General features: G+C 37.6%; 1 protein-coding gene and 1 pseudogene across 20 annotated transcripts in view; one reads left to right on the plus strand and one right to left on the minus strand.

Moving 5' to 3' along the window:
• ENTPD5 (ectonucleoside triphosphate diphosphohydrolase 5 (inactive)) overlaps window positions 1–15,203 on the minus strand; it is a 38,136-nt gene that overhangs the window by 17,965 nt on the left and 4,968 nt on the right. For 8 of the 20 annotated variants that reach the window (XM_036238563.1, XM_016138740.2, XM_036238562.1 and 5 more), the window contains exons 3-4: window positions 9,386–9,447; window positions 3,419–3,517 (exon numbers count right to left, since the gene is read on the minus strand). Coding sequence is in view for 4 of the 20 variants with exons in the window: in XM_036238566.1 (XP_036094459.1) it covers window positions 3,419–3,517 (99 nt within the window). In the remaining 16 variants the exon portion in view is untranslated. Of the gene's footprint in view, window positions 1–2,687; window positions 3,361–3,418; window positions 3,526–9,385; window positions 9,448–15,203 lie in introns of those variants that run through there. The other 12 variants (XM_036238566.1, XM_036238564.1, XM_036238567.1 and 9 more) reach the window with 4 other exon arrangements.
• On the plus strand, window positions 222–340 carry LOC118600891 (annotated as a pseudogene).

Below are 15,203 nucleotides of genomic sequence, written 5' to 3' on the forward strand. Positions count from 1 at the left end.
TTGGCAGCTTTTCTGAAGGCCATCTGGTGGCCAAAGGAAATTAGGATTTAAAATATATTTTCCCATGCTCTGCTTTTAATTGTAGGGTAGATCTCACATACTCAAAGACTCTCTCTGCCACTGAGTTTAATTTTCTTCTTTCCATTTTAACAATTTTGTTTTTAGCTATATACTAACACTTCTCCCTCCAATTTCTCTCTCTTCTTTTTGATATAAACTTTGCCTATGGGCATGCCACCCTGAATGTGCCTGATCTTGTCTGATCTCAGAAGCTAAGTAGGATCAGGCCTGGCTAGTACTTGAATAGGAGATCACCTAGGAAGACCAGGTGCTGTGGGTGTAAACAAACAAACCAACAAACAAGAAGCTTCAATTTCTGAATTAAAGTTATAAAGTTCCAAAGAAATGATAAAGTCCCTAGCACCAGGGTGTTTACAGCCTTCAAAAATCAGGGCACTGGACTGTCACCTGTGACCAACGACATTACCAATGGCTTGAACATACGATCACATTTTAAGAAAATAAATTAACTTAATTTAAAACACATATAGAAACATTATAGTTTTTAAAACATCCTTCACAGGTTTTAGGTCTTATCTCCCTAAGAAATTAAGGTGGATGGGCATATTAAGACTGAGAGGTTCAATGACTTGCTGAATATTATAAAGCAGGTCAGTGATGAGATGCTAATCAGAAATCAGTTTTCATTCTCACCAGTATTATAAAGAATACCATATCTATACTCGAACATGTAAGGCTTCCTTAATTGTTCCTTATGTACTTTGCTCAAAACAGCTTTGGGTTTTCTGATCCAGCTTTCATCTCTGGACTTCACCTTGTACAGTTCATAGATTCTGGTTAATCAAGATCTAATTCCAAAGTCCTCAATTCCCAGTCCTTTTATCTCTAACAATACTCAGAATCATTCTCAAGTTTGTTGGTCTCCTACAGTTTATCAAAATGTGTACCTCCCAATAGGTAACATAGAACATAAAATAAAGCAAATTAAAGTTAATTGGATTTGGAATTTAAAACAATTTTAAAAACTAGAGTTGTTCTGAGGTACTACGAAGGTAGAGTTAGACTTATCAGTTTGAACACTATTCAAGGCCAAACTTTTATCCTGAAGAATTAAAGCTATTGACTAGGAAAGGAAAACCATCACAATCTCATACAAAATAAACTTTATCCTAGGAAACTGACCACTGAAGCAGGGCAGCTGCCAGGCCAGATTCATACTCATCTCTTAAATCACTCCCTTTGGCTGATCCCTATTTTACAGCAAATGAGCTGGTCATGCAGATCAATCAAAATAATTGAAAACAAGACAAAAACCACCCTTAAGTTTCTCTGAGTGTTAATAGACCCTTGCCTTGTCCAGAGCTGGAACCATATTTACCACTTGGTTGGTCCCTATTCTCCCTCAGGGAGTATATTTAAAAGCTCTCTAGTCACCAGTCTTCCATCTCTGTGACTGACGGCATAGCAGCTCATATTTTCTCTATTATTGTGGTTTCTGAAAAATCTCTCCAGCTTCTATTTCCATTAAGCAAACATTTGTTTCTCTGCCAAAAGAGATTTCAAGGCGGGGCAGAGAAGCATACTAGGTATTTGTTTTCATCAAATGAAAACTGCAGAGTCATGCCAGGTGTTCAGTGTAAAATCAGATTTTAGGGAAATCAAAAGATGAACACATAAAATGCTCCCTCTCTTGCCTCCCACCTCTAACACCACTTCCAATCTTATTTTTCTTAAGGTTAGCTACTTTAAGAATGGTAGAAGGGCTTACAATTAGAATATATAGAATAGTGTCCTATTTACATGATGCCGGCTTGCACAGTTTGCTCATTCACTGTTAGTCATTGCTTAAATGTCACTGTATTCTCAATGAACTCTTCCTTGTCCACTCTATTTAAAACTGCAACCCACCTGTTCACATACATGTCTTCTACCTTCCTTCCCCATTATTTCTCCATAGCACTTCTCACCTTCTAATACACTATATCATTTACTATATTTTTCCCCCATACTCCCTGCTCTGTGACCACTGCCCCCCGCCCCCCGCCCCCCCGACACTGTGGACATAGGCAGGACTTTTTGTCAATTTTGTTCACTGATGTGTCCCTGGTGCTGGAACAGTGCTACCACATAGTAGGTACTGAATAAATACTCTGAAAGGATAAATAGTGATCCAATAGCTCAGGGACTGGATCTCACTCATTTAACAAGAAATAGCTGACTTCTTTCTAAAAGGAGAATAAATTACCTACCGATTGGAAGGAAGATCAAGATTTCAAACTTCCAAAGAAAGACTGTTTCTCCAAATGTGTCAATTATAAAAAGTTTGATATGCTACTCAAAATAATATACAGTCAGGTTTATTTTCTATAGACTGGAGAGTATAGATCAATATATTTAAATCTACTACTTTCAGAACTGGTCTTCTCAATATCTTACGATCTCCTATTCACCCCCGACAAACCTCCATCTTCTTTTCTTCGAGACTTTGGTGCTAACGTTTTGTCTCTATGCCCATTTCCTTCTACGGTATTTTTCAGTGTATCTTTGTTTCTGTAGTAAACACTAATCCTCCTACTCAGCCTCTCTAGAGCTTCGCATTCTGAATTCCCTTCTTCTATGTCACCCACAGCCTGAGACACCATCATTCCACAGGACCCGGGACCCACCTGGGTGCTCACCTGCTCGTATCTGCTGGTTCCCTGCGAATCCTTGCTTTCACTGCTGCTTGCCTTTTGCTCTTTGCTCTTATTCCAGCCCTTCTGAATCAAGCTAGCTTCATGAATCACATTTACTTTTGAACTAATTTGCAATCATGTGGCATTTTGCCAAATCACTCCCTTCTTTATCCTTTACTCCTCCCTTCCAACTTTTCTCTGGGTACATATGATTGGTTTATTTATTTTTATGACAGTTAAGTGCCAACTAATAGATTATATAATTTATAGGGCAAAAGTTGCTCAAGAACTGAATTCTGTATTTTTGTACACAGGAGATTAATTACCTACCAATTAATGTTTTACAAGATCACTTAATAGTATTATGTTTACAATTACATAATACTATTAATTTCCTACTAATTCATTTTTTTACAACATTAGCCCAATAGTATAGAATTTAATAGTACTTCTTGATAGCTTCCATCCTTGAAATGAATTTAGAAAGCTGGGCATTGAGCTGTCTAGTTAATAAGCATTTACTGAGTGTCTAATATATAACTGATACTGTGCTAACTTCTAGATACAAAAGAGGAATAAGGTATAGGCCCATTTCTTGGTGAGACTTCAGCTTACTAGAAGAAATACACAAGTAAACCAACAGCTATAATGTACTGCAGTAAGTTCTCTAACTGAAATAGGCACAGGGTGTGACAAATAGACTAACAGGGCAAATAACTCACCTTAGAAGGGGAAGGATGGCGGTGGGAAGGGAGTGAGTGGTAGGCTTCTCAAGAGGGATGAGAGGCCCAAGCTGGGTCTTGAAGCAGGTAGAAATTAACCTGGTGAACTGAAATAAAGAACATTTTGAGAAGTTCAAATATTAAAAGAGTTCCGTATGAGTCTATGGCCATGACACCCTGGACTTTGATCTCGGAAGCTAAGCAGGGTTGGGCCTGGTTAGTACTTGCTTGGGAGATCACTTAGGAATACTAGGTGCTGTCACTGGGAAAAAACAAACAAAAAAATGTTTAGAATGGCTGGAATATAAAGGTGCACTAGAATAGAGGGCAGGCATGAGAAAGGATGGTTCTGGAGGCAATGAAACAGATTTCAGAATGAGTAGACTTGTTTTTCTTATATGTACAATTCCATGGTGACGGCTGTTATTTAAGTTTCTATTTCTTCCCTAAGCAAATATCAATACTGATTGACTTGAATAAAATGACACAGTATTTCCTAACTGTGGAAAATAATGGAATAGGCCAGGTGACTAGAAAGATCCACCCAAAATTTTGAAAACAGTGAAATGTAAAAGCAACCACTGCCAATTATTTAGAACTCCACAGCAAAGCTGGCTTTAACAAAGTTAAAAATGAAACACTAAGCAAGTTTAAAATGTAACTAGAATTAAAATTTTAAACAATAAGCTGAACAATGGAAACGGATTAGTCAAAACACCCAAAGCTTAAGTTAACCAAGAAAAACAAAACCTAAGTAAGTCTAATAAGGTAAACCTGGAACAGATTTCGGCATAGTGAGCGGTGCCTCATTTGGGGATATAAGGGGGGAGCTACATTTCTAGTACCAAGGTGCAGAGCCCTGTATCACCTTGATATCTATCTGAAGGGTATCTAAGGTGAGGGTGCATGATATCTTTTGTATTTCCCAAGCCAAATACTGACCTGGAACATATCAGACATCAGTGAGTGAGTGTGCCCTGAATGGACTTGGTACAGTTGGGCTAATGGTACCTGCAGGAGCATTGGGGCGGGGAGTATCCTGCTTCCCAGTGTCTCACTATGGTTATGTATCGCATCCTCAAATCTCCATTACCCTCCAAACCAGCCTATGGATAGGAATACTATTCAAGAAAGCCTGTTTACTCATATATTAATTTATTCATTTAGCCATTAGAGAACTTATCAGTTGCCTAATGCTACTTACAAGTACAGCATTAAAAGAGGAATCATCATAGACCTGCTCTTTAAGAGGCTGCGGTAAACAGGAAAATACATGTTGACTAATTACCTCCGTAAAGTTAAAATGTGACAAGTAGCACAGTTATGATGCTGAGATTTCAAAGCAAGGAGAGATTACTTCCAGCTGGGATGATCAGAGGAGGTTTTGTGGAAGAGGTGGCATTTGAGGAAGGTCCTGAGAAGAGGAATTAGGACAGGAGAGGAGTGCTTTTCTAAAAAAAGAAACAATATGGATATAGAAAATGGATGAAGAGGTCCTGGGGGGTGGTGAACAGATCAGTTTGCCTAACTGCAGTAGGAAATAAAGTTGGAAGGGCAAATTGAGGTCAGATGGTAGAGCATCAAATACTCGGCTAGGGAGTTTAGACTTCGTAGGCAATGAAAGCCATGAAGGATTTTGAGCAAGTGAATATTACAAATATGAATCCAGCAGTTACATGTAAGAAGGATTGGGGTGGAGAGGCTTCGTAGGCTCCGCTCAATTGTCTAATTCTATATATTTACTGATGCCTACTAAGCACTAGTTACCAGAGAATTAAAGGTGAATAAACAGACCTTTTTATTCGAGATGCTGAGTTTGGCAGATAGTAGGGAAATTAGAGAGTCTGACTTCATTTTTAAATTTCTTTAGGAATGTCTGTCATATGGATTTGAGAAACAAAGCAGAAAAAAAGTAGAAGACTATAGTGGAGGAAGGTATAGAAAAGGAAGTTTAGCATTCAATGCAGAGGAAAGACTGTGGCCACAGGAACACAATCTGAGGTAATAAATGGCAGCTAATATTTACTGAGATCTTAATACTTGCCAAGCACTATGTTAAGTATTTTACATCATTTAATCTCATAATACCACTCTGTGAGGTAGGTTCTATTATGAATTCCCCCAGTCAATAAGTGAGAAAACAGAGGCTAAGGAAACTAATTTAAGACCACACAATAGTAAGTGAAAAGAGCCAGAAATCAAACCCAGATTGTCTATTTCCAGAGCCCAGACTAGGTCACCCTGGAAAGGTCATCCAGTATGGCTCTAGTGAGAGATGGATATGGGCGTGTAGAGCAGAGAATGGTCAGAGATGAAGCTGTTAAGTTAGACTGGCATAAGACTGTGCAAGTCTTAGAGTAGTTTGATCTCCTTCCTATACATGATCAAGAGTTTTTGATGTTTTCTGCTGGTTCGACCTTTATTTCCAGAATCTGAACATTTCTGACCACTTCCATCACCACCACCTTGGCCCCAGCCACCATCACCTTACGTGATTTACTCTAATGTTGTCTAACAAATTGCTGCTTTTACCCTCATTCCTCTAGTCTATTTTTAACAAGCAACTAAAGCCATCTTTTAAAAATGTGTTAGAGTATCTCTCCTCTGCAAAATACGGCAATGGCTTCCCATTTCCCTCAGAGTAGCAAGGTCCCAACAATAGCCTTCATGGACCCACCTACTCTGCCTCCCTTCCCTTACCCCTCATCTACTAATAGTTTTCATCTTATTCTCCTCATACTGACCTCTGTGCTTATATATCACACATGCTCCTGCCTTAGGGCCTTTGTCTGGAACAATCTTTTCCATACATCCACTTGATAAATTCCTGCAACTCTTTCAAATCATTGTTCAAATGCCCCTCTCTTATTGAGGTCCATCTTCAATATTATAACCTCCCTCCCTCATGGGCTCTCTACCCCTGCCTGCTTTCTCAATCCCCTTTACTCTGATCTACTTTTTCTTCTTTCCATACCACTTATGACATTCTAACTTTCTAGATGACTTGTTTATTCTGCTTATCCTCTATGTTCCTCTGATGTAAGTTCTTAGAGAACAGAAATCTTTTTTGTTTACTGACATAGCTCAAGCACCTAGAAGAGTCCAAGTAGGTACGCAGCAGAAACTGACAGTAGGGATAAACTGCAAAGTGGCATAAAAAGGGAAAAATAATACTTTCATAGTTATATTTTTAAGAGAGTTAATTAATGAATACCTAATCTAGTCATTGTTTTAGGAGAAATTATAATTTTGCTTTTCTGAATCTATTAAGCTAAACTGAATTTCTTTAACTACTTTCAAATTGTTAATATTGTGATTAACTTTCAAAAACAATCTAAATATTAAACACTGTTTACACTGTCTAAATTCTTTTCTATTAAACCAATAAATATTTTAGAATGCTGTACATTAGTTATCTATTGCTGCACAACAAATAACCCCAAAACTTAGTTTCTTAAAACAATAAACATTTATTATCTCCAATTTCTGTAGTTCATGAATTTGGGAGTGGATTAATTGGACAATTCTTGCTCGGGGTCTCTCATGATACTGTTGTCAGGATGTAAGCTTGGGTTGCAGTCATCTGAAGGCTTGACTGAGGCTGAGGACCCACCTCCAGGATGGCTCACTCAGTGGTTGGCAAGCTGATGGCTGGATGTTGGAAGGAAGCTTCAGCTACTTCTCATGTGGACTCTCCACTGGGCCTTGAATATCTTCACTACATGATGGCCGGCTTCCTCCAGAGTGGGCAATCCAAGAGAGAGCAAGGCAGAAGCAGCCATGTTTTTTATGACTTGGCATTGTTCATACACTATCATTTTCTCTATATTCCATTGGTCATACAGACCAACCCTGATGAAATGTGTGAGGGGACTATACAAGGACATGAATATTAGGAGGTGGGGTTCATTGGGGGCCATCTTGGAGGCTGGCTACTACAAGTTATATACAGTATTTGCATAATATTTTATATTCGGCTTTGTTTTTTCCAGTTTATATATACTTCTATTAATATAGCTTATATACTTTTTATTTTTCCAAAAATATTAACCCTTAAAAATTGAAAACAATATGAACTTTAAACTTCTCTTTTAACCACTTGAAGCTTTCCATTTTTTCTTAGAGTCTAAATATTTTACTTAAAGAAAGAATTAAAATCAGGACAACTACAACTCACACAATGTCCTCTTTGTCCCTAAGGGTGAAAGTGAATTTAAATACTTCAAATAAAAGTCAGATATATTATGAAAGAGTAAGAATTAATGATTCATTCTATTTAAAAATATAGACATCAGTTAATACTGAATAAAACTAAGTGAAATTAAATACTAAATCAAGGAAGATATAAAGTGGAAATATTGATATTAACAGAATGGCAACTTCCTTTATGCTACATACAGAAAAAAGTTTCTAATCATACAATGGTAGCATTAATACTTAGGTACTGAAGAGATATTTGGTAGAAAGAGACAAGACTGTCTACTAGCACAGATTTGAAAAATGCTGAAAAAATTTATAAAAAGAAATTTTCAAATATCAACTAAATAAAAGAGATTTACTTAAAAATCAACTTTTATTAGAGTATTGCCAAGAAGCTGTAATAAAGACCTGTAAGCGTGGAAACTACAATGGTAGAGATGGAACAAGAAGAATTTCCCAATAGTATGAGTTGTTTCATGTTGGTGGAGAAGGATTTTTACCCCAGGGGCTCAGCCTACATCTTGACCACAATATCCAAAGTAGATTCACAGATCAGAATGCTGGCTGATATTTTTTAAGGTCATTCCAACCCTGAGATCAAATACTTTAATTCCCAATAAAGGAATCAGAATTGATGCATTGGTAGTTATCAAAAAATATAAAATTTTTTTCTGATAAATAGATCACTTATTTCTGCACTTTATTACATTTTAATCAAAACATCATTAGACAAGGCTCCTTCTGTATAATGAAACCATTTGGGTATTATACCAAAATGACATCAGACAGTATATGACTTCGTTCTTCGTTTCAGGCTTGACTTGGCTGTATAATCAAGGCCTAAGGAAAGCTGTAACTATTGTTGCCTTTTGTTCTTCATAAGTCACAAGGCCTTTCATTAAGTGTGAAAGTTCTCTAGATTAAGAAAATATTATCAATCAGGAGGGGGTTAATAGTGCCCCAATAAGCAAATACAATGAAAATCTAAGGTGATAAATGATCTCTGCCTCTAAACCCATATCCACTGTGGGAGGCACGTACTGAAGAAGAGTAATTACAAGGATCAATGTCATTTGTCATTGTTTATATTGGAGTTTGTGGGAAGAGAAGTGAAAACATGTTCTCCCTTTCTTGTTACCAACTGAAAAATAGCTACTGCTTCAAACAAGTTATATGAGAAAGACTGAAATATTATAATACTTCATGTATAAGACAAGGAATAGGGGTTCTATGTAAGTACATTTCCTCAGATATGTCTTTAAGATGCTTCCCCTCTAAATACCTTAACATTTTTATTTTTGCAATGTTTGGTAAAAATGTTTATAAAGTAACATATATGGTTTAAGGTTATGATTATGATCATCAGTTATATTTTTCTGTAAACCTGGGACGCCTACAGGGGCTATAGGTTTATAGGACTATTTGCCCTTCTGCCACTAAATGGTCCCATTACCATAATTTTTGAGTTGGTCTCACTTGCTATCATGCTATTATTATTCAGTGTTATGTGCTTGACACCTTTGATAAGCTCCCATCATATAATTTTTAAAAATCTTTTGTGGGAGGTGGATCGGAGACCTGTATTTGTCAATTTATGCAAATGAAGACCTCTCCAGTAGAATAAGGGTTGTGGACTTTGTGACAGCTCTTTTAGCGGCTCATAGATCCCTTTCCATGTGTTATAAGCTCTCGGCTTAGAATAAGAAAGCAGAATTTGCAGAAATCTGACCTATGGAAAAGTGGGGCATTACTTTATATGTTACTTACCAATTTTTCCTTTCCTTTCTGGGCTTTCCTCGTTTCCTTCAACTAATATGTCACTTCTCAACCTGTGGAAAATGGACATGGATACGCATATAAGAGCAATGTTCTCTCCTTCCTCTGTCAGTATGCCTATTTTTGATGCAGTTATCTCTTTCACATCTGTTTTGAATCTGTTCAGGCTTTGGAAATCAGATCACCAAGCTCATTTCCTGACTGGTAGTCATACTCTTGGGCTTTTTCACCTCTTCCACACTTTTTTATTTAAACTACAACTGCGGCCACTCTTATAAAATCACTTGTTTATAAAATCAGCAACGGCAAAAGGAGGCAAATCACACTCCCTCTGAAAGCTAGTGTACCTTTTTGTGTAATGTATGGTGAAGGGCTGTGAAGAACTCAAGTACTGGTTGTGTGTTCCAAGTGTGACAAAGAGCAACCACTTACTATTACATTTATGAGGATGTGGTTAAAAGAGACCACGCTGATTCCAGTCCTAGGTACATACCCAAAGAATTGAAAACAGGGACTTGGATCATTTGAGATCTTGCTCCCTGGCATATGTTGCCAGTTTGGCAACTTTTATAAAAACTAAAAGAAAAAAAAAAACATGACTCAAACAGATATTTCTATGCCAATGTTCATGGCAGCCATAGATGGAAACAACCCAAGTGTGCACCAACAAATGTAGAGATAGACAAAATAATATACACATATATACAATTGAATATTATTTAGCTATAAAAAGGAATGAAGTTCTAATACATACAACATGGGTGAACCCTGAAAATGTTATGCTAAGGGAAAGAAGCCAGACACAGAAAGACAAATATTATATGATTTCACTTATATTAAAATATCAAATAGGCAAATTAATTCACAGAAAGTAGATTAGAGGTCATCAGGGGTTGAGGCAATGGAGAATGGGAGCTATTACTTAACAGGTCCAGAGTTTCTGTCTGAGGTGATAAAGAAGTTTTGGAAACAGTAATGATGGTTGTACGACATCGCGAATGTAACTCATACCACTGAATTATACACTTAGAATGGCTAAAATGGCAATTTTTAGGTTATACATCTTGTACCAGTAAAAAAAAAAATGAAAACAGAAGGAACCAAGCACTTTAAACATAAGGTCATAAAGGAAAATCAGGGCTATTTCAACAGAGTTAACAGTATGACAACAATCCATTCCTGTGCTACTTCCTGAATTAAATTCTGAAGGGTAGTACTGACACTCAGAAAATGTCTTTAAGCATGAGTGTATATAGTATCTTCTGTTCTCACAGGAAGTTAAACTTACCTATGTAACTTAAATCTGAAAATTATACATTCAAGAGAGAATATGAAGTTTTATAAATTCTAACTATAGTATAAATATTTTCGAGAAGGGTTTTCTAACATTTTATTGACTTCAACTTAAACACTTCTCCAGAGGATTTCAGGTCAAGATGGTGAAGTAAGTAAACACTGCTTGTGTCCTTCCATAATCACATCAAAATTACAACTAAACTATAAAACAACCATTGCTGATAACCTCCTAAAGACCAGCTGAACAGAAGTCCAATAACTAAGGATATAAAGCAGAAGCCATGTTGAGAAAGGCAGAAGGGGCAGAGATGCAGAACAGGCTGGTCCCACATTCATGTGAGGCAGTTAAAAATGTGGAGGGATATCTTGGGCTGCAGAGATCCCCCAGGGAGTGAGGGGTCACAGCCCCAGAGCAGGCTCCCTAGGGTTCCAGTGCTGGGTAGAGAATCCCCATAACTTCTGAATGTGAAAAACAGCATGGATTGTACCCTGAGTGAGAGGAGGGCTGCTGGAGACCCAGGTGTTTCTCTTAAGTGGCCCCACGCACAGACTTAGTTGCAGCTGGACTCACTCCCTCTGCGCTCCAGTGCTGGGACAGCAGCTAGATAAATGCCAGGAACATACGGGAGGAAGTGAATTGTCTGGCTTCAGGGCGAGGGCTGCAGGGGCAGCGTTCTTCCTGAAAGAAGTGCTGGCAGAAGCCACCGTTCTTTTGTTGAGCCCTCCCTCTACCCACCTATAGGCACAGGCGGGAGCCAAGTCTGAGTCCCTATCAACCTGGTCAAATTGTTTGCCCCCACCCTGGTGATTCCCTGAGACCCTGTGCTACCCAACTTGTGGGTCCATCCAAGCCACTTCTAGTAGTTTCTCCATACAAAATGCCTGTTTTGGCTTATGCTGCAGACTTTCCTAAAACTCTTTGAAAGGTTCACAAACCCTAAGTAAGAAGCATCTGGCCTCAGCCTGCCCTATACCTCTTGCTAAGTGGCCTACAGCCTGGCAGTAATAGCAGCCAGTTTCGGTTTGCAGTTTAGCTTCTCCCAAGCACTGCCCAGCCTAGCACGAGCTGTAACCATCTGCAGATCACTCTGCAGCTCACACCACGCGGCCCCAGGCAGGGCAAAAGCCGTGGCTGACTTTGGCCTGCACCAAAGCTCTCCCCAAGAGGCCCCAGAACCAACACACCTGGTAGCCAGCTTTGGACCACACCAGCGCACCTCCACAAATGACACACCCAAAAGGTGGACTCGGCAGGCATAAGAGCCCCACAAAAGCGAATCCTGCTTTGTGAGTTCTGCCCTTGCATAACTGTAGTCATGGCCAGTTCTCATAGCCAATCAGTCTGAGGGTCAGTCCTTCCCACTGATGTGCCAATAGCAATCAAGGCTCAACTGCAAAACGAGGGCATATACAACCCACACAAGGGATATACCTGGAGCACTTTGCTCAGGTGACCAGGAAGACTGTGTTTTTGGGGCCCACAGAACACCTACTCTATAAGGCCACTATATCAAGACCGGGAGATGTAGTGGCTCTACCTAACACAGGGAGTTAGCCAAAATGAGGAGACAAAGAAACAAGTCCCAAATAAAAGAACAATACTAAAAAAAAAAAAAAAGCTAGATAAAATGGAGACAAACAATATATCAGATGCAGAGTTCAAAACACCTGTAAGGATGCTCAATGAAATAAGGGGAAGAGTACATGAACTCAGTGAGAACTTTAACGAAGAGACAAGAAACATAAAATAGACATAGAACAAAAAAAAAAAACAGTCAGAAATGAAGAATACAATAACTGAAATGAAGAATTCATTAGAAGGAATCAACAGTAGATTAGATGAAGTAGAGGATAGAATCAGCAATTTGTAAGAAAGGTAGCAGAAAACACCCAAACAGAACAGCAAAAAGAATAAGAATCCAAAAATATGAGGATAGTTTAAGGGGCCTGTGGGACAACTTCAAGCATACCAACATTCACATCATAGGGGCACGAGAAGGAGAAGAAAGAAAACAAGGAATTGAAAACCTGTTTGAAGAAATAATGATGGAAAAGTTTCCTAACTTGGTGAAGGAAATAGACATACTAGTCCAGGAAGTACAGAGTCCCAAAAAAGATGAACCTAAAGAGGCCCACACCAAGATATATCATAATAAAATGTCAAAGGTTAAAGACAAAAAGAGAATCTTAAAAGCAAGAGAAAAGCAGTTAGTTGCCTACAAGGGAGCTCTCTTAAGACTGATTTCTCAATAGTAACTTTGCAGGCCAGAAGGGATTGGCAGGAAATATTCAAAATGATGAAAAGCAAGGACCTACAACCAAGATTACTCTACCCAGCCAAACCTATCATTTAGAATCAAAGGAGAGATCAAGAGCTTCTCAGACAAGAAAAAGCTAAAAAAATTCATCGCCACAGAATCCATTTTACAAGAAATGTTAAAAGGACTTCTTTAAAAAGAAAGAAAAAAATTTAAAAGGTCCAAAATGTGAATAATAAAATGGCAATAACTATATACCTATCAATAATTTCTTTAAATGTAAGTAGATTAAATGCTCCAGTGAAAAGACATAGTATGGCTAAATGGATAAGAAAACAAGACCCACACATATGCTGTCTACAAGGGACTCAATTTAGATCAAAAGACACACTGACTGAAAGTAAAAAGATGGAAAAAGATATTTCATGTAAATAAAAATGAACAAAAAGCTGGGGCAGCAATACTTATATCAAGCAAAATAGACTTTAAAACAAGAGACAAAGAAGAACCTAGCGATTCCACTTATTAGCACTTATCTAAAGAAATCTAAAACACTAATTCGAAAAGACATGCATCCCATGTTCATTGCAGCATTATTTACAATAGCCAAGATATGGAAGCAACCTAAGTGTCCATTAATAGATGAATAAAAAAGAGGGTGGTACATATACAGGATGGAATATTATTCAGGCATAAAAAAAAAAATGAAATCTCGACACATGGATGGACCTAGAGGGTATTAGGCTAAGTGAAATAAGACAAATACCATAAGATTTCACCTATATGTGGAATCCAAAAAAACAAAACAAACAAACAAACCAGAAACAAACTCATAGCTACAGAGAACATTATGATGGTTACCAAATGGGAGGGATATTGGGAGATGAATGAAAAAGTGGAAGAGATTAAGAGGTGCAAATTGCTAATTATAAAACAGTCACAGGAATGTAAAGCACAACTTAGGGAATATAGTCACTAACACTGATTAGTACTGTACTTATTTGGGTGATCACTTCGTAAGTTATATATCTAGTCACTATGTTGTATACTTTAAGCTACTACAATACTATATATCAACTATAATTGAAAAATTAAAAAATATTTTTAAAAAGTTTAAAAAAAGCCCTTCTCCAGATATTTATTTGGAATCCTAGGATAGAATGAGCAGTACCTACCCCAAGGCTTGCAATCTTGACAACACTTCCATTAAATTTGCCTTTTAAAAACACTTCAAACAGGAGACACTTCGAACTGGCATCTCTAAACCACCCCCTTCCTCGGCATCCCTGCCCCATACACAGAGAGGGCTGAATGGATTCCCCTCTAATTTGCTGTTCCTAATCAACAACTCAAAATCTTCATCATCTGTAATTCTCCCCTCTCCTGCCATCTATATTTCAATCTGTTATGAAGGACTGGTGAGTTTTCCTTTGCAATGTCTTTCCCGTATCTTTCTCTTTTTTCCCCTAGTTCCCTGAATCTAGATTCCAACCTTTATTATTTTCGACTTGGACTGTTATAAAACTCTGAACTGGTCTTCTCATCAGCAATATATCAATTCTCAAATCCATACACTACTGTCATCCTAAAATGCTGTTTTCATCATTTTCCCACTAGATTGTAACCCACATCATGGCAGGGATTCATTCATCTTTAAACTTGGCACATAACATGTTTAATTAATGTTTGATGAATGAATTAATGAATACATAAATCACATCACTCTTCAAAACTTTCACCTATTTCTCATTGTCTACAATGAAAGATACAAACTCAAACCTTTAACACCTGATAAGTCACTGTAAAGCAGGGGTCCTATCTTGTCCCCCATTGTTCCCCTCAAGCTCTAAGAGAGCCTGGTATTCAGTGAGTACTCACTAAACATTTCTTAAATGAACATATGACAGATCCATGAAAGTGCAGATAAACTGGCCTGAAATGGGGGTATGTAATGCTTTTAGAGAACTTTTAGTCCTGCGTAATGGCTTAGTCAGAATGACGACTAATAAAAATTGGATATTTTACAAATAAAATGCCAATAGGTAATAATTAACAGGTAAAATATTTTGTATATAAATAAAACAGTAAATGTTTAAAAAACTGATTTAAAAATTGATGAGAATAAATCCTTGATCTCCAGGATTTCTCATTCCTGCAAGAATTCAAACTAGTTATAATATCACAAGATAACACCTATTTAATAGAATTCTATATTTGCATGTATGCAACAAAAAGTAATATAGGAGAAGAACCAA

This window comes from Rousettus aegyptiacus, unplaced genomic scaffold, assembly GCF_014176215.1.
Source record: "Rousettus aegyptiacus isolate mRouAeg1 unplaced genomic scaffold, mRouAeg1.p scaffold_m13_p_3, whole genome shotgun sequence".
NCBI lineage: Eukaryota > Metazoa > Chordata > Mammalia > Chiroptera > Pteropodidae > Rousettus > Rousettus aegyptiacus.